Source organism: Pipistrellus hanaki, assembly GCF_964339955.1.
Source record: "Pipistrellus hanaki genome assembly, chromosome: 1".
Classification (NCBI taxonomy): domain Eukaryota; kingdom Metazoa; phylum Chordata; class Mammalia; order Chiroptera; family Vespertilionidae; genus Pipistrellus; species Pipistrellus hanaki.
The window spans coordinates 140412131-140436972 of NC_140503.1; the positions used below are offsets into that span (position 1 = coordinate 140412131).

The 24842-nt window shown below is 41.4% G+C and overlaps 1 protein-coding gene and 2 pseudogenes across 3 annotated transcripts in view; 2 read left to right on the plus strand and 1 right to left on the minus strand.

Annotated features, from left to right (window-relative positions):
- The window catches only part of ELOVL6 (ELOVL fatty acid elongase 6), a 131951-nt gene that overhangs the window by 102521 nt on the left and 4588 nt on the right, over positions 1–24842 (plus strand). Inside the window, exon 3 of the mRNA XM_084872936.1 lies at positions 19071–19222. Coding sequence (XP_084729062.1) covers positions 19071–19222 — 152 coding nt within the window. The remainder of the gene's footprint in view (positions 1–19070; positions 19223–24842) is intronic.
- Positions 5658–6366, minus strand: LOC311612512 (geranylgeranyl pyrophosphate synthase-like; annotated as a pseudogene). The gene has a single exon. The product of its transcript is annotated as a geranylgeranyl pyrophosphate synthase-like (transcript).
- On the plus strand, positions 6521–7820 carry LOC311612522 (large ribosomal subunit protein uL6-like; annotated as a pseudogene). Its single transcript has 2 exons — positions 6521–6533; positions 6686–7820. The product of its transcript is annotated as a large ribosomal subunit protein uL6-like (transcript).

The following is a 24842-nucleotide window of genomic DNA, read 5'->3' on the forward strand; positions in this document are numbered from 1 at the left end:
CCTTCCACTGGAATAATTGGCTCCATGACAATAAGTTCCTTGTGTTTTTCTTTGCATCTAAAAATCACTTGGCACCTCGTAGGCATAGAATTTTGTGATCATCTTTTTATTTGCAGTATATCATGTACAGAAAAATTTGCAAATCCTAAAAGTAAAGGTGAATGATTTCATTTGGTCTCCACTCAGATGAAGATTATAGACCATTACCAACACCTCAGCAGCTTCTCTCTGAGGCCCTGCCCATTTCCTATCTCCCCCGAAGTAACCTCTACTCTGACTTCTCTCATCAAATTAATTTTGCCTGAACTTCATATGAGCAGAATCATACAATATATGGTGGTGTGTATGGTTTCTTTCATCCAGCATTATATTTGTGAGAACCATCCATGTTTTTGCATATAGCCATCGCTCATTTTTGTCATTACTGTACAGTACTTCATTTATACTTCTTATTTCACTGTATTGTAGGTAGACATTTGGGTTGTTTCTATTTTGGGGATACAAATAATGCTGAGGTGAACATTTTTATACCTGTCTTTTTTTTGTGCACATTATATTGGCATTTCTTTTGGGGATACACTTAAGAGAGAATTTGCTCAGTGAGCCAAATAGCTTTCCAAAGGGTTTGTACCAATTGATGCTCCTACCATCAATTGGTACAATTGGTACAGCAAGTGAAAGTTCTAATTGCTCCCCATCCTGACTTGCTATTGTCAGTTTTCCCAATTATAGTCATTTTGGTGGGTGGCTTACTTTCTCCTTTTGAAATAAATCAGCTGTCTGGATGGATAAAGTCTCAGAGAATTAAAAAAAAAAAAAAAAAAAAAAAGAATAAACCCAGATGTAAGCAATCTGATAAAAATCAGAATTCTCTGATTTTGCTTATGTTGGATACCAGATTATTGTCACAATGTTCAAATGTTTACTAGCTCTGATATGTAACAATATCTGTAGGGGGTCCTTAATTTGAGATTTCTATGGAGCTGCTTAAAGGGTTTGTGGCTAGTTGTCGAGATAATTATATAATGAAAATTTGATATAGCTTATCATACATATACTAGAGGCCCATTGCACAAAGATTTGTGCAATAGGCTTTCCTTCCCTGGCTGCCGGCACCGGTTTTCCTCTGGCATCTGAGACCCAGGTCTTCCCTCCAGCCACAGCAGAGAAGCCACGCCTTGAAGCTTCTCAGCTGTGGCTGCAGTAAAGAAGCTAAGCCTCCTTAGTCTTCAGCCTTCCCTTCAAGCCCCCATATGCAAATTAACCTGTCATCTTTGTTTTGTTAATTTGCATACTTGCTTCTGATTGGCTGTGGGTGTTGCATATGTATGATTAATTTGCATATTTATCTTTTGTGTGTGTGTAGGTAGTTATAAATAGTCACAATAAGTTACAGAGATGTGTTCTGATTTCATCCTCATCTTCTCATGCTTCATTGCATTCTAGTCTCAGACATTTGTACCAATGTCCTCTCACACTCATCACTAATTCTTCATCTTTACTTATAAATGGATTTGGTTTATGATGTTAAATGCTGAGTCATTATCAGGCAATTTCTTTATCTCTTTCTGGTGTTGCTGCCGGCTGTGACTGTGTGATACTGATGAGTTTTCTGTTTGGCTTGTTTTATGTTACCATCTTTGTGATGCAATAATTCCATGCAAAACTACTATGGCTGTTATAGTTTTGATCAAGTTGGTTTGCATTCTATTATATCTTTATTGTTGGAAACTTTGCTTTATTTCAGGAACTAATTTTAGCACTTTTATCAAAGGTACATGCCACCTATATTTGAACAATTTGATTTCTTTTTGATTCCAATATTTTGAAAGTTATCTACATACTAGTATATAAAAGCCTAAGCAACAGTCTGACCATTTGACCTGTAGCTATGACTGGGAGATACCTAACATTCTTCCAGTACTCTCTTATTTTAAGTAAATTTGCTCTCCAAGTAATAAAGATGGAACAATGTGATATTTGGCCTTAGGCCTATTTCTTTGGTTTTACTCCAGCCCACTGGAGAGAGAACCCATGACCATAATCCTTTTGATGACATAAGGGACTTAGTGGCTCACTTGCAATTCCAGTTGCAGGAGTCAAAGGAATAGGGCACAACTTGACCTAGGGATCCAGTGAAGTCCAGGGTCAAGGGATGTAAGACATCCTCTCACTCCATCACTTTCTTCATGTCTCTGCTTAGATGTCACCTAAAATAACAACTTCCGTTCCCACTCCCTATCACCTGGTATAGTACACATTTTCTAACATACTACCTCTTTTCCTGCTTTAAAACTTAAGATGCAAGCCGAAACCGGTTTGGCTTAGTGGGCAAGAAATGTGAGACCTATCTGTTGAGTTTATTTTTCCTGGTGCAGACCCAGTAACTAATGCCACATCCACATTGTCTCTAAACTTCTCCAGGTCCTGAAGTTTTAGGTCTCTCCTTCAGCCAAAATAATGCTTGGCACATATATAATGCTCAGGAAATAATTGGATGAATGAATGATTAATTAAAAACTTCTGGTTCTCTCCTGTCCAGAACTCTTTAAAGACCTGGATTATCTACAAATCTATCCATGGAAAATTTACCTAACACTCTAGGAAGAGTAAGGGAGTTTCAGCCATTCTCTCCTCCAATCACATTTGTCTTCTAACGTTTAATTGAGAAATATGGGCATTTTTTGAAGAGATGGAGAAGCAGAAGAATCTGTATTTAGAAACCCAGAATTTTGAAGGGATATGAGTAAGGGAAGGGAAAGGAACAAGATCAAGGGAGAAGGCCAAAATGTGAGCTTTGAAAGGCCAAACACAAACCAACTAACTCCCACCTGTATTCTAGGCTGTATCTTTTCAATTCTTCTCTCAATCATTAGATGGAAGTTGGGTTTTCCTCCAGAAGGGAGAAAAGCCTTAAAGGCCTCATCCTCATTGTTTGGATGGCTGGGAAGTGAGGGGCAGAGGTGGAGGGAATACTCAGCACACATTCATATTTGATGATGAAGTAAGAAGACCTTCTCCCCTGAGGAAACTTAGAGGCCGGGAGAGTTCAGCTTTGCATTTGGAAAGTTCAAAAGCACAGTTTTCAGATTGTTTTTTTAACATTTTGTTTTTATTGTCCAATCCTAGTCAAATTCATAACTATTATTGTTCACAAATACCTATTGAGTTCCTATTATTCATAAATACGCAAGGGCCCAGGGTAATTCACACACTTAACCCACTTCCAGCCTTATGTCCCAAAGAAAATTTGATACAGCTTATTATATATATAAACTTTAGTGTATACACACATAGAGAGAGGGGGGGCAAGATTATTATGATCTCTGAATAAATAATAATCTGGCCCCTCAGTGTATATCCTATATAATCCTACATAATAAAAAGCTAATATGCAAATTATATCCTTGACCAGGAGTTCAACCAGCATGCAGGCTGGCCAACTGCCCATGTCCCCTCCTCCTGGCCAGGCTGGCCGGACCCATGCACGAATTCATGCACTGGGCCTCTAATATATATACTGAGTGGCCAGATTATTATGTGTTCAGAGATCATAATAATCTGGCCACTCAGTGTATATATACACACATTAAGCTTTGTCTGCCTTAAGGGTTAAAAATACATATATTCGCTGAAACCAGTTTGGCTCAGTGGATAGAGCGTTGGTCTATGGACTGAAGGGTCCCAGGTTCGATTCCGGTCAAGGGCATGTACCTTGGTTGCGGGCACATCCCTAGTAGGGGGTGTGCAGGAGGCAACTGGTCGATGATTCTCTCTCATCGATGTTTCTATCTATCCCTCTCCCTTCCTCTCTGTAAAAAATCAATAAAAATATAAAAAAACAACAACATATATTCCTCTGTGGAAAGAATACTATACTCCTAGGCCTGATAGAATACTAGGCCAGTGCAAGTGCAAAGTATACCAACTCTCAGCTCCCATGAGCTTGGTAGTATATGTGTTGTGGTCACATAAGAGATGGAGATATTCCTGTGAACTTGAAGAGATGGAGAAGCAGTGGCTAAATGGGCATTAATGCTTTCTGTATTTTTGTGGTTGATGTTTCTTTTTTCTTTTTCTTTTTTTGAGGTTGAATTTTTTATTGACGGAATTAATCAAACATTCATGGCAGAGTTGGCCATAATACACTGTGACATTCAAATTAGACTTATTTAAATGTGATTTCTTTTGATTCCTTCAATTTTGTACAATGATTAGAGTGGTTCTAAATGAAAACCACATCACCCCTGTCCACTCAGTTGTTAAAGACAAATTTTTTTAATGATAGGCTAAAATACAAAAAACTAAAATAAGCTATCAGGCCTAATCAAGAAGGGCTTATATTACTCATTCTCATCTTTGCATATTTTACTTAAGTGCTTTATTAGAGCTACTAGCTCAGGGTTCCCATCAAGTGCATCTATTTATTTATAGGCTTTGCATTCAAGCTCTTTAATGCAAAGAGCTTTATTCAAAAGAACTTACATGCTCAAGATAATGTACACAATATTTTTTTTTAATTCTTTATTGTTTAAAGTATTACACATAGTATTACATATGTTTCCTTTTTCCCCCATTGAAACATATGTAATGTTTGGCCATCCCCACCTCCCAGCACATTCCCTCACTCCCCTAGTGCCATTATGCTTATATGTATGCATATAAGTCCTTTGGTTGATCTCTCCTCCCTACCTTCCCCCTGCCTTCCCTCTGAAGTTTGATGGTCCTGTTCTATGCTTCTGTGTCTCTGGATCTATTTTTGTTCATCAGTTTGTTGTTCATTATATTCCACAAATAAATGAGATCATGTGATTTTTATCTTTCTCCAACTGGCTTATTTCACGTAGCATAATGTTCTCCAGTTCCATCCATGCTGTTGCAAATGGTAAGAACTCATTTTTTACAGCAGTGTAGTATTCCATTGTGTAGAAGTACCACAGTTTTTTAATCCACTCATCTACTGATGGGCATTTAGGCTGTTTCCAAATCTTTGCTATCATAAATTGTGCTGCTATGTACATAGGGGTGCATATGTCCTTTCTGATTGGTGTTTCTGTTTTCTTGGGGTATATTCCTAGGAGTGAAATTACTGGGTCAAATGGGAGTTCCATTTTTAATTTTTTGAGAAAACTCCATACTGTTTTTCACAGTGGCTGTATCAGTCTGAATTCCAACGAGCAGTGTATGAGGGTTCCTTTTACCCCACATTCTCACCAGCATTGTCGTTTGATGATTTGTTGATGGTAGCCATTCTGACAGGTGTGAGTTGGTCCCTCATAGGTGTTTTGATTTTCATTTCTCAGATGATTAGTGACTTTAAGCATGTTTTCATGTCTCTTGGCCTTCCGTATGTCCTCTTTCGAAAAATGTCTATTTAGGTCCTTTGCCCACTTTTTGACTGGATTGCTTATCTTCCTTTTGTTAAGTTGTATGAGTTCCCTATAAATTTTGGTGATTAAACCCTTATATCGAATATAACATTGGCAAATATGTTCTCTCATGCAGTGGGCTTTCTTATTGTTTTGTTGATGATTTCTTTTGCTGTGCAGAAGCTTTTTATTTGCTCTAGTCCCAGAAAATTGGTTTATTTTCTCCTTAGTTTCCATTGCCCTGGGAGCTGTATCGGTAAAGATATTGCTACAATGAATGCCGTCTTGCTATCCTCCCTCTTCTTGTTTCCCATAGTATTTTTTTATATCTATGTTTTCAATTTCCTAGCTCGAGATATTCTGCACCTGGGTGCTTACAGGCTTCAACCAAATAGCATAAATAGCAGGGAATGAGAACTTTCTCTCTGTTAGATTTTCACAAAAGCTTTTGTCTTCTCTAAATTCTTTTGAGTATAGATTAGCATAATCATCTCTAATTTGGAGGGGGGGGAAACGCCCAAGTTTATCCAGTAATGCCTTAAATCTTCGTTGTAATCAGAGAACAACTGCATGGGACTTACTGCCAATCCAAATAGTTCTCCTGTATTTTGCTGCACCATAGCTTTATATTCTTCTTTAGGGGGACAAGTGTAGCTAACCTTCCAATAAATATCTAGCCTTGTCCCTGTTGGACAAGGGTGGGTAAAAAGCTTTACTGCGTCTGGGTGATCAATTAGCAGAACTGATGACAGCGGAAATCCCATGATGCTATGTGCCACGTGGGAGTTTTAAGTTGTCTTTAGTATCATCAGTGAGTAACCTCATTATGCTACATTTCCCTCACTTCAATGGTAATCTGAAGCTTGTCTTTTAGAAAGTTTAGCCAGTGATTAAATGCCTGTGAAAGTTTGGTTCTCATTTGTTTACTTGGTAATTATAGCAAGTACTTGTGGAACTCTAGAAGAATTCTTTGGACTGTTCCTTGAGTCTTCTTCATTGTTGTTGAATTTCAAAGCTGATGGTTCAACAATGAGATCACAGGTCTGCACCACTAGTCCTGTTCTTCCTACTTTATAGCTCCTCCTGATGCCTGCATGAATCACTCCCCTCCTGCATCACAGAACCCCCCCCCCCCCCTTCAGCCTCCAGACATGCGCCATCCAGGTCACACTCACCGTTATTGTTTTCAATTGTTAATCTGCTAGTAGCCGGATACTATTTCTTACTAAGAGACAAATGTATGTACAGATGTCTTTATTTGAAAGTAACCAGAATATTAAAATCTAACAGATTAACCTTTAAAAAATTTTTGTGAGGAAAAAAAAAAAAGAAAGAAAGAAAAGCACAAAAAATAAGCAGAACAGCACTCTTAGCTACATCTACTGCGAAGATAAGGACCATTCTCAACAATCGGACTGTCCACATTGCAGAAAACGTGGACATCACTCTGAAGGGCCACAGTTATTGGAGGGGCCCCAGAGGCACCCTACAGAGGGACTTCTATTACATCAGCATAGAACTCAGTCTCCTTGGAAAGAAAAAGAGGCTCCTGATTGATAATGGATTGGAAACAGAAAGAAACTGGCTACTGTTCTCACTGTCTGCAGTCATGCACAGGGCAGCATCCAGGGTGTTCCACTGGACTTCTGTTATAAGATGAGGTCTGTGCATGCTCACTTTCCCCTTGATGTCGTTATTCAGGAAAATGGTTCTTGTTGAAATCAGAAATTTCTTGGGCAAAAAATACATCCACAGGGTTCAGATGAGATTAGGTTTTTCTTGTACTGTTGTTTGGTAGTATCTCAAGCACAGAAAGATGAGTTCATTCTTAAAGGAAAACTTGTATCAAAGACAGCTGCTTTGATTCATCAAAAGCCACAACAGTGAAAAACAAGGATATCAGAAAAATTTTGGATGGTATCTATGTTTCTGAAAAAGGAACAGTTCAGCATGCTGGTGAATGAGATCCAAGTTACCCGGCTATAGAAAGAGCAAGGTGCTGGATGATTCCTCAGCTCTGTTTATATTTTAACAATGTAATAAAAGCCATGTATTGACTTCTGGGGGGTGGGAGGAAAGAAGAGAAAAAGCAGAACAGGTAGGAGAGCTTAAGCATGTATCTAGCTCTTAAAATTCACAGAACCCAGATACTATTATGAGTGTGTTTGCTTTGAAATAAATTAGAGAGATGATAAATGAAAGTGATGTAGTCAGGAAAAGATTTTTTGATGAAAGAGGTTGTCCTGGTGTCAACAATAATGCTGTTGAGTGAATAATTTTAACATTCATCAGCTTATGTGATCCTCGTGACAAACTATGATGCAGGCAGAATATCAGACAATGCCATCTCCATTTTATAAAACAAGTGAGAAGTTATGAGATGTGCCCTAAAGCACTTGATAAGAGGAGATGAGATTAGGAAGCTAGCAGCCAGATTTTCCTTGCCTAGCACCAGGCTGCCTCTCTAATAATACCTTAAACTTCTAGATTCAAGATGCCTTAGATATTAGGAATATTTTCACAAATAGTATTTCAATAGGTATTATATATTTTTTAAAATATTAATGTTATATTAAGTCTTACATGTATAATATTACTGAGAGATGTACTTGTCTTGTGCTTGGGTCAAGGTATATGAAATTTTATATATAGCCAAAACCAGTTTGGCTCAGTGGATAGAGCGTCAGCCTGCGGACTGGAGGCTCCCTGGTTCTATTTCAGACAAGGGCACGTACCTTGGTTGCGGGCACATCCCCAGTGGGGGGTGTGCAAGAGGCAGCTGATCGATGATTCTCTCTTATTGATGTATCTAACTCTCTATCCCTCTCTCTTCCTCTCTGTAAAAAAATCAATAAAATCTATTTTTTAAAAAATTTATATATAAAACTAGAGGCCTGGTGCACGAAATTCGTGCACAGGTAGGGTCCCCAGGCCTGGCTGGTGATCAGGGCCTTCTGGCTGCTGACCAAGGCCTTCCTTCACTCCGTGCCGCCCCCTGGTGATCAGCACATGTCACAGTGAGTGATCAAACTCCTAGTCTCCCTGTCAAACTCCAAGGGGACAATTTGCCTATTAGGCTTTTACATAGAGAGATTTTTTTTTAGGTATAGTAATTAAAGGCCGTCATCTCTACTGTTTGCTGCTAGTCGATATCAAAGTTGTCCTGTTTGAATTCTCTATTCAAATATCTGAATTCATGGAAAAATTGGAAACAGACAGGAAGCAAGCCAAGATCTATGGTAGAATTAAAGAAAAGAGTGATTTTTTTTTTTTTTCAAATTAGGCCTGGTATGCTCAAATGTATAAAAATGTTCTTATCTATGCTATCTTTTTTTCAGAATCATTTTGTGATTAAATTGGGGCAATGAGTTCTTATTGCTTCATCATGCAGAATTATGGGGAAATTTGGTTTGGGCATCAATGTGCTGGAGAATGAATATTCTCAGGCTTCCTTTGAGCAAAAGGAAATTCTTGAAATGGAGGGTCTCAGACCATTTGGGTACTAACAATTGTCAGAGTAGCCAAGCCAGCATCCTGGGTGTTTTTAAAATAGGAGAATTCAAATTGGCCACAAGTTCAGAGATTACATGTGTTGGTTTCTTTTGGAGGAGCAGATGACTCTGCAACCCAGTCACTGCCATCTGCTGCCAGTGTGACACATTTGAAGGGGGACCATCTGGGCACCATCTATAAACACTTCACAAAAGAAGAGCTTAATATTCACCTGGAAGATAAATTTCCAATGATTTCTAGGAATAACAGTACAGAGAATTTTTACACCTGCCACTGTTTAGCCTACAGACTCAATATTCTGAGATGATAGCTGGTCAGCTGCCAAAAGGCACTCTCTAGCAAGTCAATAACTGTCATTGCAGGGCTTCAGGCATTATCTATCTGCCTCTACCCATCCCACTAATTTCATGATGGTGGTGGTGAATTGATCTCGTTTGAGAACCACTATACTTCAGATGCCAAAGGACTTTGGAGATGGGGAGGCTAACTCCCCTACCACATAATCAAGTTCACCTGCCAAAGAGATTACCAGCTATCTCAGGCTCTGCAATCCTTTGGAAAATCCCCCAGAAACTTTCCTGGAGGTCTGTATAAATCTCTTTTAAAATATTAACAAAAGATGTGATTTAGAAAGGAATATCTTTGCTTTTTCTACTATCTCCTTTGAGTGGTGATATTTGATTGGTTTCTTTAAAAAGTAAACTCTTTTCTATAGGAGTGAGACATGACACCAGGGCTATCACCTAGTAGATATATATACTTACAATCTGTGAAATGAATTGTTCAGATTTACTTTCTCTGGTATGCCTTCTGATTCTAATAATTCACAACTATGAAATTTTCAGAAAAATAATGTTGTAAAAATTAATCTAATGGATTTTTAGGTAAGTTCAAAGGAAGGAATTGGGCAGATAATGAGTAGCTGTTTATGGTTTAGGTTTCCTTCCTTTCTTAGAGGTATAACATGAGCTCACAGAAGTTTAGGGCTGGAATCCTAAAGGGCATTCCTAGTCCTAGTTCTAAGGATGTGGAAAACGGACGGTCATAATGTCATTTCCCCCTTTCTTCCTTTCTCTCTCTCTCCCTCCCTCTTGGTTGGCTGGCTGGCTGGCTGGTTGGTTGGTTGGTTGGTTGGTTGGTTGGCTGGTTGGTTAGTTGGTTGGTTGGAGGAGGGGAAAGACTAATCAGACATATAATGTTATACATCATGGTTATGATTCACATACTCTCCCAATGAAATTGTCATAAATCATTCCTTAGTTCTGGGGTGGAGGGGAGTTCCCTCACGAGACTGTGAAACCTAGTTAAGACTGTGTGGTGGAGTTAATGGGGCTGTGCTCTCAGTCTTGGCACTGGAATTGTCGCTGTCCTAACAATCTGGTAATATTCCAAAAGAGATTAAGAGCTTCCCCAGAGGAACAGCATTTTCTTTAGAAACAAGAGATGACTAATCACTTTGATGATCCCGGTGAGTTTTATGGCCTTCATGTTAATCTTCACTACTGCCCACATTTATTTTTAGGTCCTTTTTAGTTCCTGCAGCGTCCTGTTTTGATTTTCCTGCTGCACTCCATTGGAGATGCTGTGATAGTACTTGATCTCTTTGTTCTCGTTGTAGAAGCCAGAAACCAGCATGCTGTTCTTTCCATGGCAGTTGAAAGCCAATTTGCCTGAGTCATGGGCAAGTCTCCACTTCCCCAGAATGCATGAGGTGGCATCCCACCCCTGGTTGAATAAAGAGGGCCCAGGGAGAAAGCACACCTACCAGAAGACATGACTTTTGTAAAATTTAGCAGAACTCTGAGGTTGAAAATTCAGGGACAAGGATTCTCCGGAAGAACAGCAGTGATGCATAGGCAGTTAGTGTTCTTCACCAGCTACCTGAGCAACTTCATCCGAAGGTTCATGGAGTTGGAGGGGGTGGGAAATAGGGCAGCAGGAAAGCATTGTGGAGGGTGATGTCTCCAAGTTCTTCCTGATCCATAGCTAGAACCCATAGGTTTCTTCCATGTCTGAGGTCCAGACTGTAATATCCCATCAGGTTGAGAACGACCATCCTAAATCAAAGACTGGTGGGGAGTTCAGGATCAGTGCTGCATGAAAGTCAAAGCACTGGAGCTGGAGTCAGAAGATTCTTAGTAACTGTGACCCGGAACCAGCCTCCTGCCCTCTCCCCCAGCCTGTGTCTTTGTCTGCCCAGCCAGGATAATGGTACCCCATGAATTATTATGAGACTAAAATTTTATCATGTCAGAGTTCAGTAACATTCCTCTACTGGAATATCATGCCAGCATCTAGCACAATACCTGCACAGAGTCAAGTACTTGTCAGCCAGAATTGAAGCTGTCATTTGTGGCCTAAGAGTCAGGGTGAAGTAAGCAGTGGCTGCCCTCCACGCTTGGCCCGACTGGGGCTGCAGCTACTAGTCGTGCCAATATGTCTCCGATTAAAACATAATATAGTAGCTGATGCCGAAACCGGTTTAGCTCAGTGGATAGAGCATCGGCTTGGGTACCGAAGGGTCCCGGGTTCGATTCCGGTCAAGGGCATGTACCTTGGTTGCGGGCACATCCCCAGTAGGGGGTGTGCAAGAGGCAGCTGATCGATGACTCTCTCTCATCGATGTTTCTAACTTGCTATCTTCTTTGTACAAAATCAATTATATATATATATATATATATATATATATATATATATATATATATATTTAAAACATAATATAGTAGCTGAACTAAAGGAAAATCAATCTTGCAATCTTAATCAAAATTTCAAATTAAAACTAAGATGTGCTAAGTGCTATATAGCTAGGTGTCACACTTCTTTTGAGAAATTGCACCAATTGTCATTATTATTGTTATTATTATTATTATCATCATCATCATCATTATTTGTTTTTAATCTCCTTATTCCCTGCTCTACCAGGCTGGTTTTTATCAGGTGATTTTGTCACATTTGACCCAGCATTTCTCAGCCTTGTCCGATGCCTGAAACTAGTGAGTTATATCCACATTGCACCTTCCAGATGCAAGGACTGCACTAGCAGTCATATGTAAGCAACATTCAGACGCTTAAGGCTATTTTTTATTTTCTTATGCCTAGCTTTACAAGTTAAGGGAATAGACAGATGCATCAGAAAGGGAATTAAAGCAACCCCGCTTGCCAAACATTCAATAAGAACATCTGTTTCAGATTGGCTTTCTGATTTACCGAGGGGATTTGTGGTCAGCTGAGAGAGCAGCCACTGTGTCTCCACCTTCCGTGTATCTGTGGGAGAACCACATCATCACTACATAAGATCGCTTCTCTGAGCTGCCAGACTTCCTCACAGCTTCTTCCACGAAGCCTTCAGCTCGGACACACTCCACACTGCAACATGTAGCATTGATTAGAAGTTCATGAATCTCATAACAGGGAACCTCATTTTACTGTGGTTCATTTCACTGAGCTTCACAGATGTTGCGGTTTTTTACCAATTGAGGGCGAGACCCTCCACCAGCACAGTGATTACAACTCACTTTATTGTGAAACTCCCTTTATTGTGGTGGTTTGGAATGGAACCAGCCATGCCTCTGAGGCCTGCCTGCATATGTGCTAGTACGTAACCGATTCCTTCGCAAGAAATATGGTGGAAGCTACTCCATACCTCAGAGCTTAAGTGATATTTCTCCAAAGAGGTCTTAACTACCCTCCTTTGCTCATTCTAATTTAGGTTCAGCTTTCTTACTCAGTCCGTTGCTGTCTTTCCATATATCTGTTTTTATTTCTCTTCTTTTCATAGTTGTTGGCTCTCTGATCCCCCTGCAGACTAAAGCTTCATTCATCTAACATTTCTCATCTCTTAGAAGCAAAAGAGTTATTTACTATCTACATAGCACTCAGGCCTTTGATATGTTATTCTTTTATTATTAAAAAGAAAATCCTAAGGATTACCCAATTATAAATATTAGAAATGATCATTTAAAATTAGGTTTCCAATGGCTTCTGGGGGGAAAAAAAGCAATGCATGAGTATTGTAAAACAAAATTCTAATAGGTATAATTGTTAACAGTTTAAACGTTTTTCCTCCACAAATATTTTATAACTATCAGTACATATATACATTACCTTTTTAAAATGTTACACAAATTGTCCTAACTGGTTTGGCTCAGTTAATAGAGCGTCGGCCTGCAGGTTGAAGGGTCCCAGGTTCAATTCCAGTCAAGGGTATGTACCTTGGTTTCGGGCATATCCCCAGTAGTTAAAGGTTAAAGGATGTATATATTTTAAATTTTGATATATATATAATATGCCATTTTAGCCTCATGTGTCTTGAACCACAAGGTGTTTGGGAGACATTTAAAATTTTAAGTTTACATATCCACTTAAAGATTCCAGTCAATATAAGTGATTCTGACCTAGAAATGATCATTCAGTGAAGAGTGAAATTGTGCTCACTGAATTATTAGTGGAGGCACAGAGGAAGTAAATTATCAAGAGACTACAATATATGGCCCCATTTAACTGCTGATATAAGGGGGGGAAAATCAGCATTATTATTAAAAGATGTGTTTTTTGCAAAGGCTAAATGCTAGACCAGACTAAAGTAGGCATTACCTGTTGAGGATACCTGTCATCAGGCATGGGAAAGTTTCAGAAGTTGGGTCACACTCTGTTTACAGAGACGTGATCCTGACATGGAGGTGCCATTGCTCAGTATCGCAAACTCTGTAATCCTGCCTCACCGCCCCAGTCTAGAGGCGTCCCAGTGAGTTTTTTAGTTGCTGTTCATTTGTTTAACCTGTTCTGGGAGCATTACTATTCTTCCTGCTCTGGAAAATGTCAGTCTAAGACAAATGGCAGTGTGTTTTGTTATCAGGAAAATCAGTGATCTCTCCTAGTATGACTTCTCCTATGTTTATAAAGAGTTGCTACTATTGGACCAGCTGTTGCCATGTTTTGACAACTGAAAAAAAAAATCTCACACCCTTTTTAATTCTTTTTCTGATTATAGGATACTAGAGGCCCGGTGCATGAAATTCGTGCACTGGGGGAGTGTTCCTCAGCCCACCCTGCACCTTCTCACAGCCCGGGAGCCCTCTCTCCTTACTGCTCACTGCTCCTTAGCACTGCCGCAGAGATGGGAGAGGCTCCCACCACTGGCACTGCGCTTGCCGGCCGTGAGCTCAGCTTCTGGTGGCGCTCCCCCTGTGGGAACTCACTGACCATGAGGGGGCAGCTCCTGCATTGAGGATCTGCCCCCTGGTAGTCAGTGCACATTATAGCAACTGGTCATTGTGGTCATTCCACCTTAACAGTTGCTTAGGCTTTTATTATATAGACTAGAGGCCCAGTGCACAAAAAATCGTGCACTCAAGGAGAGGGGGTCCCTCAGCCTGGCCTGTGCCCTCTTGCAATTTGGGAGCCCTCAGGCGATATCTGACTGACAACTTAGGCCCACTCTCTGCGGACATCCCTGTGAGAGCGCACTGACCACCAGAGGGCAGCTCTGGCCCACCCCCCATCACCCCACCACTGCTGCCAGTGGCCTCCCTTTGTAGGAGACAGCTGGCCAGCGAGTGGCCGGCATATTCCCCATCCCCCCTCCTCTGCAGTAGGTTACCATCCCCTCCCTCTGTCCACTGGCACCCACCTTGGCTGGCCTGGCATCACCTGCACTCTGGCTCTGCCTACTGGTCATTCTCCCGTTCAGTTGATTTGTATATTAGGCTTTTAGTGTATAGGATTACTTTAATAAAACATTTCATTGTCCAGTCCTGGAAATAATTAATTGCTCCTTTGGTAATCGAGTGAGCAGAGTGGTGGGCTCGGAGGGTGGCTGAGATACTTCAAATAAAAAATCCTTCAGAAGGCTTATTTTCATTTCTAAATACCTGTATTTTAATTTTAATACCTAATAACATGGATAATCATCAATTCAAATCAAATTCTCTGTGTATCAGTTTCCTAGGCTTTTAATTAGCTTTCACCTCTCCTGTCTGACACGTGGAGATGAGGGATATGATTTTTAATAATGAAAGATAAGTCAAGTAAAACAGCAACAATAACAATAAATAGAAATTAAATAATAATTAATGCAAACTAATATTCAGCACTTGCATATCAGAGACTCTATGCTAATTAAAAACCTGCCTATATCGTCTTTTTCCCCACCTACCTATATTGTTATAAAATTTATAGAAGTAATTTGCAAGTTACATATGGTTATCATTTCAGATGAAGAAAGACGAAGAGAGGTTAAGTAATGTGCCCAGTCTTGAGACTAGTACGTGAGACACTGTGATTGGAATTGGAAACTAATCTATTGGTAGTGGCCTGGAGTGGTTGAGATCTTTGATGCTATGTCCAGGCATGGCCAGGGGGAGTGTCAAGCCTCATTAGCCATGAGTATCTGACGTGAGTCTATAAGGACTGGGGGTAGCAGAACATACGCTGCTTATTTGCCTCTTGCATCACAGAATCTCACAAGAGGATGCAACTCAGGGAGAAAAAAACGTCACTTCTCTTAAAGTATATTTTGGTCAAGTATCACAGCCTAAGGGCCCTGAGCGCAGTCTTAACAAAAAGCCACACGGTTCTGCAGCGTCTAGTGGCTGAGATGTGCCAGGGGCAGAGCTACTGGCTTCCCACAACTCACACTCATCTCTTTGGCCACGCAGTGCCCCGATGGCTCCCTGTGGCAGCATTGTCACACCCCAACAAAGCGGCTTTGCCCACAGACACACAAGCCCGATGGCTGGCACCGACAGTGTCCCCGAGGAATGCCCTGTCCTCTGTTCTCAGTCGGCCTTATTGTTCAGAGACGAGGGAGTGAGGCTCGTGGCCAGATCCGGGACAATGAGATGTGCTATATTCTTATTGTCAGCAACACTGCGGGGTCACCAGGTGCCTAAACGTTCAAGTCTAAAATCCTCCGAAAGGACCTTCTCACACTCTAACCCTCACGCTTGAAGAACTATTTGTCCATAACTCAAATGTCACTTGTCTGACATCTCCCAGGGCCACCACTCCCTTCAGCAGCAGAATTAGCTTGTTGATTCTTGTCATTCCAGCATCTAGGACAGTGCCAATGAAACTTTAATGACTGAAAGAATAAGTTAAACTATGCTGGTACTTAAGAAGTTGGGTGTGGTTAAACTACAGTGGTTTTTTATTGATTTATTTTTTTAATATATATTTATTGATTTTTTAACAGAGAGGAAGAGAGAGGGATAGAGAGTTAGAAACATCAATGAGAGAGAATTATCGACCAGCTGCCTCTTGCACACCCTCCACCAGGGATGTGCCTGCAACCAAGGTACATGCCCTTGACCAGAATCGAACCTGGGACCCTTCAGTCTGCAGGCCGACGCTCTATCCACTGAACCAAACCGGTTTCAGCTACAGTGATTTTTTAAAACACCGCGGACATGGGACAAATTATTAAGAATCGGGATTTCTGGTCACTTTAATCATGGGTGAAGCACACAGGGTAGCAGAGAAATAGAGCAGAAGAAGGGCTCTGCTCACTGGGGATGCTGGGCTGCAGTCCGTGGGGAGAGACACACTCTGTAAAATGTGCTGATAGTTCCCCAAAATCTGGGGCTAATGAGCAGAGATTGATACATGTTCACAGTGTGTTGTTTGTGTGTTTCTTTGCTTTTGGTATGTACAAAAGTCGTTGACATATCTCCTTCTGGCCTGTGAAAAGCAGACAATTGAGGTAGTCAGTGCTTCACCAGCAGGATCTATGACTAGGTGCATTTTGTAGCCACAAAAAGTTAGCTGGTGTTTAAAAGTCTACCGAACATCCAGTCATGTGTATTGTGTCTGCTGGGCTGCTTTGAGCTGCAAGTAGGAGAAAGCAAAACTCCAAATGGCTTCCACAATAAGGAAGCTTTATCTCAAAAACAAGAAGCCTTGAGAGAGGGTCACTGAATGGTTAATTGATCAGCAGAGTCACACCTGGAAGAACTACTTTGCCATCCGCTCTGAGTTAGCTTCCTTCTCAAGGTAGCTCCCTCGTGGTTGCAAGATAGCGGCTGCACTTCCAGGTAACACATGGTAAAGGGTAAGGAAAGCTTTCCCAAAAGGCCTAAGCAGCTCTCTCCCCACATCACATTGGCTAGAATTGGGTCAATGCATACCTTACAAATGATTGGTAAGGGAAATTGGATTACTAAAACTTGCCTAGGCAATTAATATTTTCTCCCAAATAGAGGATGAGGTCAGCTTCCTTGGGACAACCTGAACTAAATCGGGATTCCTTTAATACGGAGGAGGAGGAAAGGAGTTGGCTCTTGCATAGGAATCAACCAACCGTGTCAGTTCCATTTGCTCAGTGGAGATGCCACATTCATATTTTCATATTACCTTCCAAGTGTCCAATATGGTAATGACCTTAATCGGGTGACTTCATATTAAAAATTAGCTATTATCTGGTAAGGTAAAGATGAAACATATAATGAATTCAGATAAGACACAAATATCTCCATTACTTACCTGTCTTGGCCAATGAACTTCAACTCCCCACTCATAATTAGGACAGTAAATTGACTGAAAAAACTCGGGTCATTCTGTTAGGAAGCATTTCTTTGAGAAAAAGGAAGTGAGAAAGAGACAGCAGCAGGGTAAACATGGGAGAAAAGCTCTCCCAGAAGAGGAAATGTATGTATACAAAATCCCGAGATAGAAAACTGATTGCGTCTGAAAGTGCGGGAATGTTTGGCTCACCGTGATCAGGAAAAGAATCCCAGAGGTAAGGTCTATGGGGAGAGGGAATTGCACCTTGTAGGTTCTAGGTCATGGTAAGGAGTTGGGGGTTTCATTCTGAGTGCCGTGGGAAGCCACTTGAAGGATTAAATAGGATCTATAAATAAAAGATGACACCAGTGATTCCATGCAGAATCCATTTAAGTGTTGGAAAGAGTAACTCCATTTAATGTAGACTGTATGTCATTAGAAAAGCTGCTTACCAAATTCCCCACTTAAGAGGTGGTTCCTGGGGAATCCACTCCATTGCCTTGGTTCTATGCAGAGTTGATCTTTATTTCTAGTGGTGAACGCATGTTTACGGACAGGGTAGCCTCGTGGAATGACTCTAGCAACTCTAAGATGTTTCGTCATCAGATCGTGCCTCTAAAGAAAAACAAAAGCTATTTTCCAGTTTGGAGATGCTGCTACTCATTTCAACAGTTAGTCACTAGTTTTCCTCCTAACTGACCTCCAGAATTTAGAAAGGGTCACTGCCAGAGACAGGGTGGGCAGGCACATCCCCCCAGATGGGCAGCCAGCTTTCTTCCCTTTAGTCGTGTGTGTGGTTTGCAGACTGAGACCTTTGCCTACAGGGTTCATTCATAATGGCGGCCACTGGTTCCAGTTGCCGAGTCCTTTCACACTTCCGGTTACATCACTGAGCTCAACACATCTCAGCTCCTTTGTCTCTTTAGCAGTTCCTTGATAAAAATGTCTTAGGTCCGTTTATTTCCCAACAAACTTTCATTTTTTTCAACAGTCTTTGAGCACTCATGTCTGTGTGAAGGCAAACACGTGACCATGTATTGAAGAACAGTGTCTGAGCAGTGTTAGTACATGGGTATGGGGAGCTCAGAAAGGGGAGCCTGGAGGGCTTCCTAGAGGAAACGGCAGTAGAGCTAAGACTTGAAGGAGACTTTTTCTGGCTTCTGGGAGAAAGATGGATGGGACAGTGAGAAGACAGAACCAAGGACAGTGGTTTAGAAGCTGCTGTAGGAGGCCAAAGAGGCCTGGGCCATCGAAATGCGGAGGAAGAGTTGGCTGAAAGAAATTAAAAAGAGATATTCCAGGAAGAGAGCCAGGGGCCATAGGATAGAACTGAGGCAATTCCAAGACTTCTCAGCCAACCCTGTCTCATCCCTAAGATTCTTAAGAGAAACTATAGATGTCACCAGAGCTCTTCATAAGATGCTGCCCTGGACCCATTCCCCTTTTCCATGGCCTCTTTTTGGACACTCACGAAGAATAAGTGGTTTTATGTATGCTCTTCAGAATAAAGCCCTGAGTTTTTATTACTCTTGTTCACAGAACATCAGAAGACGCTTCTGGGTAAACGCAAATTATTATGGTACATGTATGCCTATTTGACCAATGGCAAACAGCCTTCCAGGTATGGTTAATGTCAGAAGTGAAATTACTTTTCTAAATGTCGTTTCTTTTTTCTTTTCACTTATGAAGTATATTCGGTGCTCTTCGAACTGGTGCTTATATGGTGTACATTTTGATGACCAAAGGCCTGAAGCAGTCAGTGTGTGACCAGAGTTTTTACAATGGACCTGTCAGCAAATTCTGGGCTTATGCATTTGTGCTAAGCAAAGCACCTGAACTGGGTGAGTGTCTTCTCTCCTTCCATGTTCTCCTCCTCGATACCCTTATGCTACCTATCCACAACATCTATCTAAAGACAAACAGTTTATTTATTTATTTATTTATTTATTTTAATATATTTTATTGATTTTTTACAGAGAGGAAGGGAGAGAGATAGAGAGCTAGAAACGTCGATGAGACAGAAACATCGACCAGCTGCCTCTTGCACACCCCCAACTGGGGATGTGCCCGCAACCAACGTACATGCCCTTGACCGGAATCGAACCTGGGACCTTTCAGTTTGCAGACCGACGCTCTACCGCTGAGCCAAACCGGTTTCGGCTAAAGACAAACAGTTTAAAGGTTCTGTTTGGTTGGTTATGGGAAAGTTGCAATTAATGGCTCACTTTCACTACCTTTTTCTCCCTTCCTCCTTTTAAATAATTGTATGAAGAGCAAAATACTTGACATAGAACATGCAGATTTAGTGTGTATATGCAAGCACTCCTGTATATACACGTCCAGGGTGGGTATAAAATACATACAGCCCCTTTCCTCTGGCTCATCAGCAGCTTAGCTAATATTAAGACATGTGGACAACTTAGCAACACGACTATTTCCAAGTCCCATGCCAAAGCGTATTTCCATTTCTGGAGTCAGGATTCAGACTAGGAAATTAAGGTATTCATTTGGGTAGCCTCATGTCCTCATTAACAAATGCTAAGGGTTGGTTTCTGATATTGTTTGATTTTAATAACCAAAGAGACAGGCCTTAGAGAAGAGGAATATAGTTCCCCTTTTAGAAACTAATTTAAAAAAATAATAACTAGCTATATTTGTACATTACTAAGTGTTTTTTTTTTTTTTTTCCTTCAACTCATTAATGGGCTTCAATATAAGTGTTTCGCAGGTTGCAGAGACAGTGAAAGAGCAAGTGGCAATGATGTGACACGGGCACAGTTCCCCAGGACAGGACCATTATTGCCCAATGAAGGGATCCCAGGCGATAAGCTCTGAGTTCATCCATGACCGGCCCCGGCCACTGTCTCACAAGCCGGTGTCTACCTTAAGGGACACCCAGCCATCCTTTGGGTCTCCTAATTTTTTTTATCTGGAATTAAGAATTGTATGTATTAAGTTAAAAATATTTATGTATTTACAGATTGTGTCCTCCCTTTCGTTTTTCCCACGAAGGGGTTAGAGGTTGTAATCTCGTTATAAGCCACCTACAATACAAGCAACCTTTCTGTAAGGTGCCCTCGTTCATACCCTGTGTCTTTTCACAAAGGCCTCTCTCTGATGTGGGTACCAGCAACCCACTCACCTCCCCTAGGTGTGATGCCCCTGCTGCCTACAATACCTGGCAATTGGTTTGAACTGTTGGTTTGATTTCACCTTCCCAGGTCAAAGAGAGGGAAGAGCAGCACAAGAACACTTTTTCTGAAAACCCTTCCTAAGTGAGAGGCAGGGTATAGATAACTAGGTCATTGCTCTGGGTGCCCCCCACACCGAGCTATGTAGCCTTAGCGTGAGGGCACTTGTATATATTCATTCCTTTAATAAATTTAGCGTAAGCGCCTACCAGAAGTTAGGAATTTAATAGGGGCTAGAATGTTATGGCTACTTTATCTAAAAAGAACTTTATAATATGAATTTTACTGACTAGGCCCCAGGAGGCTATTTTATATATTTGCATTGGTGCGAAATCTTAGAGAACAGAAGTATTTTTCAAACCTGAAGCTACAGACAGTGCCCGAAAGTCTGCAGCTATATTAAGTGATTCTTTGTTTTTAGAGCCATAGAGTTTCTGAGTTCCATCATATGGTCTCAAAGTGGGGTTGGTCTGAGAATGAGCATGTCTTCTTTACCCCTGGGGTTTTGTGGCGTTTTTCTTTTTCTTTTCTTTTTTTAAAATATATTTTATTGATTTTTTTTATAGAGAGGAAGGGAGAGAGATAGAGACCTAGAAACATCGATCAGCTGCCTACTGCACGCCCCCCACTGGGGATGTGCCCGCAACCAGGGTACATGCCCTTGGACCGGAATTGAACCTGGGACCCCTCAGTCCACAGGCCGATGCTCTATCCACTGAGCCAAACCGGCTTTGGCTGGGGCGTTTTTCTTTAAAGTGAATTTATACATTATTAATATTACATCCCACTGACTTAATCTATGTTGTAATAAGTATCCTTATTAATCTTTTGTATTTTGATAAAGAACTGAATGCAGATGAATGAATACAGTAAATGCATGAAACAGGTAACACCATCTACCCCCCCCCCTCCTATTTCTGACCACATTTACATTTAACACCTTACTACCCTCAACAAACTTTTTAAAAGAATAAAATCAGAAATGGTGCCTCAATGCATCTGGCTCTTAAGCCTCAATTTGCAAAGGAGCAACCTCAGTCTTTGTTTCTAGAATTGTCTTTACCCTGCAAGGGCAGCCTGCCCGTGTTCTGAGTTTTCTCCTATTGGATTTGAGGGGCTTGGGCATGAACAGTCCCTTCTACCTGTTGAAGGAATAATTTACTGAAGAACCACTCCACGCGCTCCATTGCGGTCACTTTCCCTCAAAGACATGACTAGACCTAAGCTCTCAGCCCTCGTGCTCTCTGGCTTCTGTTCCAAATTGAAATCACAGTTTGAGGATGGTGGACAGAGTTAAGATTCCTGGACTGTTGCTTACCCCAGAGGTACCTGTGCTCCCATCCTCTGTCTTAGAGTGTTGATCTCGATGATGCTAATTAACCACCTGTCTTAATTTAATGTGGGTCAGGATGGCCATACCCTGCTCCCCAATGCAGACATTCCCACTGAACACAGGGTCTTCTTTTTTGAACCCAGAAAGAGCGGGACTCATCTTCTGAGCCGTTGGCTTGATAAGCCCTTTCCTGTCGCATCCTCACTTACCACAGTAGTTTGTAGGTTGGATATCAAACAGTCCTTCCTCTCACCATTAAAATATGGGATTAAAGTGTTGACAATGGGCTGGAGAAAATAAAATCCTAATTTTGACGCGGTTTTGTTTGTTTGTTTAATATATTTTATTGATTTTTTACAGAGAGGAAGAGAGAGGGATAGAGAGTTAGAAACATCGATGAGAGAGAAACATCGACCAGCTGCCTCTTGCACACCCCCTACTGGGGATGTTTACGCAACCAAGGTACATGCCCTTGACCGGAATTGAACCTGGGACCTTTCAGTCCACAGGCCGACGCTCTATTCATTGAACCAAACCGGTTTCAGCATTGACACCATTTTTTTTCTTTCTTTTTATTTTTTATTTTTTATTAAGGTATTATATGTCTTACCATTGCCCCCCCTACCCCACTCCCATACATGCCCTCCCTCTCCAGAGTTTTGCATCCATTGGTTATGCTTATATGCATGTATACAAGTCCTTCGGTTGATCTCTTATCTCCCCCAGATCTCCCTCCCCTCCCCACTGTAATTTGACAGTCTGTTTGTTGCTTTACTGTCTCTCTATGTATCTTTTTAAAAAATATATATTTTATTGATTTTTTACAGAGAGGAAGGGAGAGAGAGAGAGCTAGAAACGTCGATGAGAGAAAAACATCTACCAGCCGCCTCTTGCACACACACACACACACACACACACACACACCCACTGGGGATGTGCCCGCAACCAACGTACATGCCCCTGACCGGAATCGAACGTGGGACCTTTCAGTCCGCAGACCGATGCTCTACCACTGAGCCAAGCCAGTTTTGGCTGTATCTATCATTTTTAATGAGGCTAGTTAGTGACCCAGATTCTTCATGTATTTTCAGATCCATCACACAGGTTTTTATAGTCTGAGTACCTTTTTTAAAATATGATTTATTTTCTTTCAAATATCCTGGAGCTCTTGATAATGGTCTTCCCCAGGTAAAGTGCTGAATCCAAGTAGATCCCCTAATCGGGCCAATGCAGTATCCCAGAGGTAACTAGCCCAGCCCTTGGTTAGTGAACATATTTGTTTTGAAAGTTAAATTCCTTCCCAGTCTTTTGCTCTTAGAAGACTTTGACACTACCATTTAATTAAGAAAGATTTGTGCCTTTGGATTATTTCAACTTTTCTTATTTTGTAGGTCCCAAGTTCTGTTTTTTCAGTGCTCTAAGATTCAGGACTTCCTTATGCACACAAGAAAGAAAAGGTCTTGTGAGGAAAAAACAATTCTTCCATGTTCAATACTGAAACCATATTCCCTCCAAAACATGCATGCCTACACTTTTCACTAACCTTTTTTAAAATATATTTTTATTGATTTTATGTAGGAAGGGAGAGAGCTTGAGAAATAGAAACATCAATGATGAGAGAGAATCATCGATTGGCTGCTTCTTACATGCCCCTCCTGGGGATCGAGCCCGCAGTCCTGGCATGTACCCTGACCAGGAATCAAACCTCATGATTCATAGGCCCCCGCTCAACCACTGAGAAACACTGGCTTGGAGTTTTCACTAAACTTTTGTTTGTTTTTACAGTGGCCATACAACTTACCACTTCCAAGTGGACAGGGCTACGGCATTAAGAACAGTTGCATTGTTGAACCTTCATCACCTCTATCCTTTTTCCCCGACACTTTTTCATCTTCATCATCTACAACTCTCTACCTATTAAACACTTTCTCACCATCCCCCCTTCACTAAGCTCTTCCTACTAAGGCAGGCGCTCTGCTTCAGAAGAGCTCAATGAGCCCGTCTCTGTGGATTGCAGGGTTACAGTCTCATAGAACCAGCGAGGGGAAGAGAGCCACCACCTGCCTCATGTGCCAAAATCCTGGAGTGCCTGCTGTTAGAATTATACTAAAACCTACTGGGATTTGGTTTCGTTAAAACTTGGAAACATCTGCTCTGAGTCTAGGTCCTTGCTCCATTCAGCTTGTCTTTGTGTTTGAAACTCTGACTCAGCAGAGCTCCAGCTAACTCTGTGAAGGGAAGCACAGCAGTCTGCGACGGGCCACACACAAGGTGACTCTGGTGGCCGGGCGCCCCCTGGGGACACTTCGGCGTGGAAACACCATGCCCTGCCTGCAGGTTGGCTCTTAACGGAAAACAGCTGAACCGAAGGTTGGAGAGATTGTAGTGAAGGGATTGTAGTGAAATGAGTCAAAAACCCCAAATACTTCATACTTAGCCAAAATCCTTTCCATGATGCCAGCTGGGCCTTTGGCTGAGAAAGATTAGTTGGTCAACATCACATACAGAGACCCTATATTTAATTTGCAATTCTAGGGCACTGTAGCTTTTGGCAAGCCTGTAAGTATCATGGTTTGTGACAAATCCAATGTGACAGATTGTGGTTTCCCAGGGGTGAGGGGGGGAGATGGTATCTGCCAGAGTGGTGTGACTGTTGAGTTTTAGCTGCAATATCAAAAGAACCATGGGACACCTCAGGCAGCCTTTCCGGAACCCCCCAGATACCCCTCGCCAAGGGAAACTGTCATCCTCTGGGTCAGTGGCCGTCTTGGGGACAGTAGCCCTGCTCTGGATGGGAGTGGTACTCCTGACGTGCCCCGGGACCATTCCTGAAAGATACTCCTCGTCATTACTCCATCTGCCATCCTACTTATCTGTTCTAAAACAAATTCTCGAATAAATTCAAATTAATTTTATTTTGAAGGCCTCTGAATATAC